Source organism: Phallusia mammillata, chromosome 2, assembly GCF_965637545.1.
Source record: "Phallusia mammillata chromosome 2, kaPhaMamm4.hap1.1, whole genome shotgun sequence".
Lineage (NCBI taxonomy): Eukaryota > Metazoa > Chordata > Ascidiacea > Phlebobranchia > Ascidiidae > Phallusia > Phallusia mammillata.
In genome coordinates this window covers 10,966,800-10,978,543 of record NC_137253.1, presented here as the reverse complement: position 1 = coordinate 10,978,543, position 11,744 = coordinate 10,966,800, and the positions used below count along the sequence as shown (strand labels likewise).

The 11,744-nt window shown below is 36.0% G+C and overlaps 1 protein-coding gene across 1 annotated transcript; it reads left to right on the top strand.

The window, feature by feature from the left end:
* The first annotated feature begins 3,624 nt into the window (after nucleotides 1–3,624).
* Nucleotides 3,625–5,208, top strand: LOC145213899 (protein/nucleic acid deglycase DJ-1-like). Its single transcript, XM_080082311.1, has 4 exons — nucleotides 3,625–3,871; nucleotides 4,105–4,266; nucleotides 4,340–4,490; nucleotides 4,935–5,208. The coding sequence occupies exons 1-4, from the start codon at nucleotides 3,782–3,784 to the stop codon at nucleotides 5,084–5,086; spliced, it is 555 nt and encodes a 184-aa protein (XP_079938437.1). The 5' UTR covers nucleotides 3,625–3,781; the 3' UTR covers nucleotides 5,087–5,208.
* The last annotated feature ends 6,536 nt before the right edge of the window (nucleotides 5,209–11,744 follow it).

Here is an 11,744-nt window from a genome sequence, read left to right as displayed (position 1 = left end):
ATGGCAGGAAAAACCGTTTTTGCATGGTACTTTCGGATAATGTTTTAAACTAGACTTGACTGTGGCCTACAATGCTGATAAACAACTGTTAGATAACAAGGCGACACAAAATTAATAAATTTTGCATTTAAACTATATTGTTTGTGATAAAAATGTATTTAAAGTACAAAGTCAATAGCCAAGTAAACCCAACAAGGCAATATTTTGGCAAACACTCTACACTTTCTAACTACTTCTTTCGCATATCATAGAACTTAAGCAATAAACAAAAAGCCTACTTTTGCTGTTTAAAACCGTTGACAATAGCAGAACGTGGCCTTTCACTACTAAAGACTACATCCCATAGTGCTATATTATACATTGTTGCTGAATGGAGTAAAAGGTAAACAAGTGCCGTCCGCTAAGCCTTATTCTGTCACTGAACGCTTTCAACGTCACCGTCGTCTTCCGTTGCAAGGCCTCTATGGCGTAACAAGGCGTAGTCAGGGACATTCGAATGATTCAACGTTTGGAATATCGGTTGCTGCGGATGCTCTAGTCTTGACTTGGGTTGAATCATTTGCTTTCGTAGCTATACTGTGCAATGGAGTTGACTGTAAAGAAGTGAATTAACTAAGTGAGCGCCTATTGTTTTTACTCGGGAAACCGGAACATGTTACGCGGGCTTCAAAATATGAAAAGTAAACAATAATGTTTATGTTTACATAAAGTTAAGATTCCATATAACTATAGATTGTGGTAGCTTAATAGCCCAAGCTATAGAATCTCAGTTAAACATTCGGCAAACACAGTGGGATTTTGCGCACAATAGTGTTTTGGGAAATCGATACGTCTACATCTAAAAAGTTTACAAACAAGCAAAACTTGCTATAAACATATATTAAACTTGACTACCAATTGATCAGATATTAGCGGCAACTTGTATGCATAAAACGTGACATTGGTTAGCCCAGGGGTGGACAAACTACGGCCCGCGGGCCGCATGCGGCCCGGCAAAGGAGTTTGTGCGGCCCGCCAAATGTTCGCAAACTTTGAAGAGAAAGTGACCAAGCAACGCTGAATAGAATTATAAGCACAGGCGTAGAGTTTTAAAAATACCGGGGATGGGACTTGCCTAAACGCAGATACTTTTTACGTGCTTTAGCCGGTTGTTTCTGCCACGTTATTATGCAAATCGTCACTTGACACAATTTCTTTGTTCGATAAAGTAAAAGCGGTTTACGTTTTCAAATACAGCCCACTTTGCAATGTTGACGCCAAAACTTTGGTTACTTTGGATCAAGTTTAGGTCGTTGCAGTTCTTTGCAAACGAACATTAAACACGGCTATTAAAAGCGGCTCGCATTGTTTAATGTTAGCGCAAGGAATTTATTAACAAAAAAACGTGGTGTAGCCTATGTTGAAACAAATGCTTGTTTATTTTTTAAAACAATTACAATTGTAGCGTTTCAACCAATGTGTGTACAATCATTAAAGTGACAACAAACGTATTTGCACATAGCTGAAAATATACTATGTTAATATTTTGGGCTAAATCAGGGGTACACAACGTGCGGCCGTAAGGCGACATGCGGCCGCGGAGACAAGTTTGTGCGGTCGTGACCATGTATGTTAAAATACATGTACTGGCGGCCGTGACGTAACTAAAACTATTTTGCCTAATATTTTGATTTTCAAACAGCTAAAAACAGCTTTCGTGAGACTGGAAAAAAAGATTACCAGCCTAGTGACCATATACGCCAGGCTTTTTATCCGCTTATTGTGTGCAAACAATGCGAAAGAACAGGCACCGCAATCGTCACAATACAGTTTATGACGTCATAAACAGTTAGCTCCGTTCAGCTAAACTAATGCACCAAGTTAGAAATTATTAATCTGGGCATTTCAGGCGACTTAAAATGATATATATATGTGATATAAACCAAATTCTTTACACAAGTTATTTCAAAACAAAAAAACAAGTAAGCAATTGGCGTCCGTTGGTGAAATACTATGCGGCCCGATAAGATTAAAAACCTTTGAATGTGGCCCTTGCACTGAAAAGTTTGCCCACCCCTGGGTTAGCCTGATGACTGAAAACAATTCAATCTACTCTATGCCAAGCTTTACTATCGAAATCCAATGAATCACTTGAAGTAGGAACAATTAAAGGAAAAAAATGGTGATGGGGAATAAATCGTCTAAACTCTAAAAGAAAGGTTTTTCAGTTTCGAACTACCAAATATGTTTCTTATTTTCGTTTGAATAAGACTTCCTTTACGGCTTAATTGCGCCTGTTAATTGTGGGTTTTCGTTATCAAACGTGAAATGGCCCATGGGTGCGGCATGTTGTGACTGTTATTTAGTTTGTGTCAGAAAAATTAGGAAAGTTTTTTTTATTCTTTTAAACACACTACCAAAATTTTGAGTAATCTAACTTATATTATTTGAAACCAAAGTAGTCGAATTTGATGTAGAATGTTTGTAATGTTTTAGAACAAAACTTGACAGATGTAGGGATAAGGCTTTTGATGATTTTTGCATGTAATCTAAACTTTTGCTTTATGCTTTGTCCAAACAGCAAGCTTAAAAAAAATGACGACCCTGGCAGCCTATTCGGTTATTTCCAACCCTATAAAAAACTTTGCATAGCTTATGCCTACTGCACCGGACGCGAACATTACGCTTGAACATCAACGGGACTTTCTTTGATCATGTAACTTGTCAAGGCATGTTAAATGACTAGCCTACATGGCCTACCCCATAACATGTTTTTTGTTGAAATAACGTCAATGTCAATGTCTTTCTCGGAACTATCGCGGTAACGCTCGGTAACGATTATTCTCTGCGTTGCAAGCAGGATGAGTTGGTTCAAATAGGGTTTGGATTGTTCGGCAGCTTGTAAACATATACTGTGGGTGGAGTTTGAACATGTTGGAAACAAACACATCCCATACTTGGTCGGGTCGGGTAGTCGCACATTACGAAATCTTGTAATTCGATGCTTTTGCAACAACACGCAACAGGCCCTATACAAACTTGTGCAGAAAATAAAGCACTTAACCACTGAGTGGCAACAGAGAGGCGAATTTGCGATTACAAATGCTTTGTGCAGTTCGTTATTGCTTGATGGTGGCACACCATTCACGAAAATAAAGTAAACAAGAGAAAATGATGTGGTTTACTTTTTATGATTTGGATTAATATAATGAAAGCAGAAAAAATGATTTTTAGCTGCTAAACAAATTCTAAAAGTGCACTTTACAAATTACACACCAAAACTTGTAACAAAATGATAGAATTTTAATTAGACTGAATTTTTGTAAATGAAATGTTGCAGTTGTTTGGTGAATCTGTAGTTTACTTTGTACAGGTTAAAAATAGTTTTTTGTTTTCTGTCGCACTGGATTTTAAAAGGGGGATTTACCGTTGGGGGGAATTTTACTTCCCAAACTTGCAAAAATGTGAATTTTTGTTTTTGAAAAATAGTCACCAAAACGATTCCAAGCATTGGTTTTCAAATGAAAATTGTTCCGTGCAAAAAATGCTTTTGTAGCTGACACGTGTTTTTGTTTAGTCCAAATAAAAATCTATTAACAGTGTTTTAATATAATTGCAGTTTGTAAGAAGTTATTCTGTTTATTTTAACGTGTTTTTTCTCTGACAAAAATCCAACAGTGCAAACCAAAAACTTCACAATATATTAAAAAAAACAGTTTTAGCGCTAACCCCAACGAAATTAACCAAATATTGATTCAAGGTTCTGTTATCTTTTGTAGTGGAAACTGCATATTTATTAAAAATGGGAGACAAAAAAGCAATGGTTTTGGTTGCGGATGGTACTGAAGAAATGGAAGCAGTTATTGTAATTGATGTTCTTCGCAGAGCTGGGGTAAAAACGCTGATGGTTTTATTTTCATAGAAAAGTGGCCATTTTAATTCACAAAATTGTCCACATGCAATACCATAATTTTACAAGATAATATTCAAATTTGTCTGATTTTAAAGGTATATTAACACGATATACAAAAATACAGTAACTTTTTGGCTCAAAACATATTTAAGTTTATACTGGTCCCATTTCTAAAAGGCAGGACATTTAAATTAGATACAAATTCGGTTCAGGTAAATGTCACAGTTGCTGGAATAGAAGGAGATAAACCTATAACCTGCAGCAGGCAGGTTAAGATTGTACCTGATGCAGATATTGCCACAGCTTTACAAACAGGTCCCTACGATGCCATCGTCCTGCCAGGCGGTATGCAAGGAGCAACAACCTTTGCCAAAGTAAAAATTTTTAGTTGTTGATGACAAATTTGCATGTAAGCTGTTAATAACACATTTTTCTTGCTTGATGCAGGCAAGTGTGGTTAAAGACATATTGTCAGAACAGAACCAAGCACAAAGGATTGTTGGTGCTATCTGTGCAGCACCAATTGCTCTTAAAGCACATGGATTGTGTCTTGGAAAGTCTCTTACATCTTATCCAGCAGTGAAACCAGAATTGGAAGGTGACATATGTTTGCATTTACTTAAACTTTGTATTGCTAAGATTTTTGCTTTCAAAATATATCTGTTCTGTCAGCAAGGCTGCTGATACTAGTAAGAAGGATTCAGCTTAATTGCAATATCAATATTTTTTAATTAGGTGAAATATATTTTTAATTCATAATAGCCAATAATTTAGGATTCAACATGCCATACAGCAGAATTTGCAATAGTATTGCATGTAGCACAACAAAATTTTGTAATGCAAGCAGATAATACATCGAATTTTGTGTAATGAATCATTCTTGTTATTATAGTTATTTTTAAAAACCCTTAAAATTGTTAAAAAAACATGTGAAAAACCTCAATAGGGATGTCTAACAATATACTACTCTACACTTTTCCTGTAAGCAGGAATATTTTACTAGCAACTCATTATTAACATCAAACTGTAATGTTTTTTTTAGGTTACAACTACAGTGAGGCCAAAGTTGTCAAGGATGGAAATCTAATTACAAGTCAGGGTCCTGGCACAGCTTTTGATTTTGCTTTGGCTCTGGTGGAAGCTTTGTTTGACAAAGAAAAGCGCGATGAAGTTGCAAAACCAATGCTTATCTAAAATACTGTCATTTTGGTTGTGCTGTTATGGTACTGTATTTATAAAATCAATCAAGTCCCAGGTGCAGATCTTGTTATCATGTTTATAAAGACAGTGTATTAAAAATATAAAGAAGAAAATTTTGGTTGTTGTATATCTGTACACAGTGGCACAGTTTATAATGTTTAAAAATGTTATGTTATTTAGGTAAATTTAGCCTCTACTTTGCATACTTATTATGAGAGTCCAACCAGCAACTCCTACAGTTCACTAGTAATATTAAAACATACTTGGACTAGCAGACCAGAATTTACAAAAAAGGTTACCGTCAGTGGGCAACAGAGAGGTAAGCATGTGGAAAAATTATAAATCGATCGTGAGCTGGACTAGCTTGTGTACGTCAGGATTTCACAAGACATTTTATAAATTATTCTTTTTATCGTGATTGTTTAAAAATCGAAGACCTTAAAGCAGTGGTTCTCAAAGTGTGGGTCGCGACCCAAACATGGGTCGCGCAGGGTCAAAAACTGGGTCGCGCTATGGTGATTCAATTCTGCTCAAAAGGACAATTACTGCATTAAGTAAACACAAACGAATTTACCTTATGTAGTAATCAAGTCACCTCACTCGACCACGTTGTACAGTAAAATGGACCAGTCATTACCACATACAGACAATAGCCTTCCAACTTTACTGTTACGCATATGGCAAATGTAACACCGTAGCACGGGAAATAATAGGACAAGTTAATCATGCGAAACTGAACGTAGAGATGTAACAGTTAGCGTTTAAGGATTGGTAAGTTTTTTTAGATTTGGGATTCACTTCTATCAATGATCATAGTGTTGCAAAGCCACGATGTGTGTTGTGTTATGCAGTGTTGTCGAACGAATCGACCTCGTTAAGCCTGCAGCCAAGACTCCTATGTGGCGACGGCGTGGCCTCGAAATTGCAGTCCGCCTCGTTAATACATTTTTTTATGTTTGAGGCTTGGGTCGTGGGATGTTCATAAAACTCAGATTTGGGTCGCGGTCAAGAGAGCCACTGCCTTAAAGAAACCATTTATTCATAGAAATCGTTTGCAACAATTGGCCATCGTTTCTTACTGGCCTTAAAAAAATAACAAAACGCAAATGTGGGCGAGATTGAGAAAATGAAAATATTTAAAAAATTAAACATTTAGGCGAAAGGCCCAGTGGTCAGCGAAACCACCTTGTGTTCAAGAGGTTGTAAGTTCTAATCTGTATCACCGTCGCTTGCGTTTTTAGCAAGAAACTCGAGCGGCACTGCTCCAACCCAGCGGATTTTGGCAGGTGGAACTAAATTGGAGTCACCAACCTTCAAGTCGAAAAAATCAGTTTAAAATTGTTAACGGACTTGCAAAAAAAAGCAGGTCGCTCCAAACGGATTCATAACGCATTCAGGCGTTGCCTATCCTCGGAGGAAAATACTAAAACATACGATCCAAAAAAGTATGGTGTGTTTTGTACTAGTTTTTTTTCGGTCAAATGTACTTTCTTCCTGGATTTCTGTTAAACTATGTTAGAAAGTTTAAAACTATTTTTAAAAATCTGACGTCATTATAAGGTAAAGGCGTAATCGCAAAGAGAAGTAACGCTCTAGGTAAGTTGTGGTAAAGTTGACGGGAATTTAACCGAAATAGATCAGTTGTAACATGTGGCTGCTCTGACATCAGTAGGTGTGATGTCACGGAAACTTACTGGGTCTGTGAAAAAAAAAGTTTAACGACCTTAAAGGTATTGCACCAATATATTAAATCAAACTCCTCTTCACAGACACATTCTTTTACATAAGCAATACGTTGGGTTGCACCATTGATATCATTAGCAAAGACTGACCACACCTTCCCACGCTGTAAAGGTTACCACAACACGTTGCGTACATAAAACTTACACTACCTTTGATACTGGTAGGCGGGCGTGTTTCTTTGGAAATACCCAGGTTCTTCCCCTCTAACACAAAAAATGTTTCCATTGTGCAAAACTTTACGTACCTGTCACGCTTCATTTGACACCAAACCGTACGTCACTTAAGGCCACATGTTGAGTTTAAAACACCATTTCGCCACTCGCGTGTTGCCAATAAGAATTTAGAAAGTGAGTTTGCACAGTAAAATCCTACATTCGCTATGCGACTAAGTACAGGCCAAACCGAACAACATTCCTCAAAAATTGCAACGTACTTAATTAACGTTTATGCAACAGCATACCGAGCCTTAATTACAAATTGGCTTAGACGCATTTTTACTATAGTTATGATGAATGTTGACTTTTACATTCTATAGAATTTTATTAGCAGTTTTAACAATAGTCTCGCAGTAAAGAAAAATAGTGCGGGTCTTATAGAAAATGAATCATCTTATACAACATACTCCACCCTACTACAAACTAGCTATTTGTGGACTTTGCTGATAAGCGTTTCTTCACATTTTGTCATCTTATCCATTGTTTGGATTGGCGCAATTAGGCACATCACTGGACTTGAGATCAGCCGTAGGTTCACTAAATATTCCGTACCAATAGGAACTCGAGTTCCTGTTAAGGTTCATTATGGTATGCGGAAATCTATTTTTAAAACTGGACCTATGCACTGTATTAAATTGATTTTTCGTAAAAATTATGAAAACGATATGGAGCGCAAAACGATAAGGGTGCAATTCATGGGTAAAGGCTAAACGCAATGCAGCTACAATTTATTTATTATGAAGCGTTATGTGGTTGAAGCTCAAAAGAAAATGAAGTTGGGGCATTGTTGGCAAACACGACTTTAAAGCCATTGTCAATTTAATACACTATTAAAAATTTTTTTGGCCGTAATCACAAACAGGGGAATCACTCTGGTTAATTTCTGTCAAAGTTGACGGGAATTTTATTTGACGAAATAGATTAGTTGCAATACGTGGCTGCTCTGACGTCAGTAACTGTGATGTCACGGAAACTTACTGGGTCTGTGAAATAAAAACAAAGTTTAACGGCCTAAAAGGTATTGCACCAACAGTCATATCAAACACCTCTTCACAGACAAATTCTATTTATTAGCAATACGTTGGGTTGCACCATTCAGATATCACCAAACTTTCGTAGACAGAAGCTAAACTGTTTGTCAGTTTAGGTACGCGGCATATTGGGTTGTTTAAACGGTATTTCTTCGATTGGCGTATCACCATTAAACGGTGTCACCGAACTTCAATTCTAAAACTATCCACTGAAAAAATTGCTAACATACTAGCAATAAGCGTTCAACAGCATATCCAGGTCAATAACTTTTTGCAACGCACTTAAACAACGTTTATGCAACAGCCTACCCAGCTTAATTACATATTGGCTTAGAAGCATTTTTTTACCGTAGTATTGATGGCTGTTCACATTTTCTTAGCAATCTCAGTAATAGTCTCGAAGTTAAGATAACATGGTGCTGGTTTTGAAGAAAATGACAACAAAATACAGGGTTTCTTGTAGGGTTTAATGAATAACATTCCTTTACATTTTCTTACCCGAACCATTGTTTGGATTGGCGCAAGACATATCACGTGACTTGACACGTGCGTAAATAAACGTTTCCTCGCGTTTTTATGAGACCCAGTTTGTGGTTCACCAAGTAAACCGCCCCAAAAGGAACTTAAGTTCCTCTCTAGGCTTATAAAAATTTTGAAATGTGACCTATTTTAGTGAACTGATTTTCTTACAGCAGGAACTAAACTTGTTTTAAAAACAAATACATAATACAACTTTAACTAAAAATACATATTGTTAATCATACAGTTGTTTGCTTATACTAATTTTTTTTAAACATTTTAGTACATCAAATAAACAACGACAACTCACGTGTTTATGCATTTGGTTTTAGTGATAGTGGTAGTGCATTTTCCTTGTTAGTAAGCTGGTAAAAAGATGGTTTAAATATATTTCTTTCAAACTGCATTGCAATATATACTTGGCCGAAGTTAAGTTTTGTTTGATAGATTAGCTGTTAAATTTAAACCATTTGGATTTTGGACACTTATAGTTTTGACCCAATTTACACACATTCCGTTTGTCATTTGAAAATTCAATTTAAAATTTAAAGCGCAAAAAAATTGTGGCCGAAACCAAAAACCCACCCGAACACAATTTAAGTCCGTATAGGCCCGAAAGTTAGATTTACTAACGTAGAAATACGACACAAATGTGACCAATTGTATAGTCTGAAACGAATCAGGTCCGTTTTATTTAAAAAAACAAACACCGAATACAGACACAACTTTTAAATTAGCTTGGGCAACTACTGTGAAAATAGTCCGGTTGAGCCGCTTTTTAGTCTAAAAGTCGTTGGTTCAAACCTTGGCGTACGCCACTCTGATATGCAAAAAACTATTGCCAATAGTTAACCCCCAATTGTTTAAAAAAAGTAACCCTTTCTTCTTTTTTCAACGGTGACCAAAATCGACGATGGAATGCAAAAGTAATTCTGTTTCGGTCGCTTATGCCTCGCTTTTAGGGAATTTTAGAAAATTTTAAAACCTTGTTTCAGTGTTGTTTCTCTAAATTTACAGTGATTGGGTCATTTCAGTATTGGTCACAAAAACAGCAACGGAAATTAAAACCAAGACCCACTTGAAGGGCCTTTTTTCTCTAGGACTTAAATGCAAATGAGACATTATCTTCAAACAACCCGAAGGCATGCCTTGCTGTAAGCCTGGTGTTTACAAACCCCGTTTTATCAATATTTCGAACATGTTGCTATTATAGACGTGCATAAATGTACGGGGTAAAAGGAGAAGTAATCAAATAGTTTACCATTGAAACTACTTGTAAATATCTTTTTTACAAAAACGAATCAGATAAATTTATGTCGATTTTACGTATATTTGAGCTTTTATTGATTCTTTAACTTATGAACAGATCCGTGGACGATATTCTAATGAGATTTATTTTCACCACATGTTAAAAGCTTTCCCGTTTTTAACAATAAAAAAAATCCTATCAATTGAAACTTTCGTAATACTATCTAATATTTAATCATTCCTGAAAGAAAAGGTTAAATTTTACAACACCTTTATTTTACAAGCATCAAAAACTAAAAATCCCAACACACTGCACACAAATGACGACGTCAGGCAACGTTGATTATTATCAGTTTCCAAGCTCGTTATACGTTTTCGTCATCAACAAACATTTGATCAGCATTTTTATTGACCCAAATCGACCGGAGATATGTACACCTATCAGTAGCACCTTGCATCTTTCAAACACGACTGGTAATTTTGTTATTTAGTTAAACAACGGGTTTGTTTTCGTAATAAAATTTGAAACAACAGGCAAATGTCATATTGTTCTTTCCTTGTGGACAAAAATTTATTACCACTTTCAAAAAATCCACCAGCCTCCAAACTGCTATATAAGCAAACGATTTGAATGGAAAACTCTATATCATTTGTCTAAGACATATTTTATAGTTCTTACCCTTAACAAGTTTTCCATAGTTCAAGAAAGATTGACTCAAGATGAAGGTAAATCAACTTTTCGCTGCAAAATAAGTTTTCCTTGTTGAAACTTAATTGATTTAAAACACTGTGTTTAGCATTTCATCAATCTCGTGACTGTTATGACATTGGCACTTTCACTGGCACCAAAGAACAAGGCTGATGCATTTGGGTAAGCAAAGTTGTCCAGAAAATACATTTGTACAGATAACCTAGGTTGGGAGCAAACAATTGTCGACATTAGGCGAATATCCGAATTAACCGATGCCGATTTGTTAAAGCCTTACCACATTACAAATCATTTATACCTCAAGTTTTGTCAGAATCAGGCGAAGATCTGGATTAAACGAATTTAACCGAGGTTGTACTTAGTATAGTAACTTTTAAGTTCGAAAATTCGATTAGCGATAACACCAGGTCATAAATCAATAATTAAATCTACGGTGACTACGCATAAAAACGACTTGTGTCGAAACAAATTTGGATTCACAAGATAAAAATTACAATACAAGAGTAAGACGTTTTTATAATACAAGAGTTTGACGATTTTTTTCAGAAGGCTTGATCGTTCCCCTTACAGAACTTTGTCGAAGTACTGCACCAAAGAACCAATCGGCAATATGACAAATCACGGTGCTGCGTCATGGCTTGACGTAAAATGGACGTGCAAAGATTTATCGAGGCATACATTTTTCGGGGTCGAGTGCAAACGAACTTGCAACCTCCCAGCGTTGTGTACAGGTAACGCTGCAAGATACGTTGTAAGGACACAACCTTTTCTCTTCAGTACGACTCATAAATATAGCAACCATGTTGTTGATATTTCTCTACCCATTAGCTGCAACTGTGTAAGGATACGCTAATGGCCTAAATCTGGTGCTTCTACTAGTAGCTTTGTGTAAATGCTACCCCGAATCTATTTTATAATTTAGGTGTATGTATTTATGGTTGTTTATTTGAATGTTTTGGAAAAACATTTTTTGTATTTGTCCTGACTTAAACGAATTGTTTTTAACAATGAAACGGAAATTTAAAACACTTTTTTTATATTCTATATTTTCGCCAAGCAATAATGTTCTCTAAAATTTATTTTTCAAAATGCTTAATTCGTTGTTTATTTCTGCTTTTAAATGTTTAACGCATGTTTGTTTGTCGTTACATCAAAAACATGTAATGTGGGATGCGTTATTTAACACC

Bases quoted from the DNA above. Each gene is read 5' to 3' on its own strand.
- LOC145213899 (XM_080082311.1), top strand. From the start codon at position 3,782: ATGGGAGACAAAAAAGCAATGGTTTTGGTTGCGGATGGTACTGAAGAA. The intron at 3,872-4,104 runs GTAAAAACGCTG...AATTCGGTTCAG, and splicing joins ATGTTCTTCGCAGAGCTGGG to GTAAATGTCACAGTTGCTGG. The intron at 4,267-4,339 runs GTAAAAATTTTT...TGCTTGATGCAG, and splicing joins GAGCAACAACCTTTGCCAAA to GCAAGTGTGGTTAAAGACAT.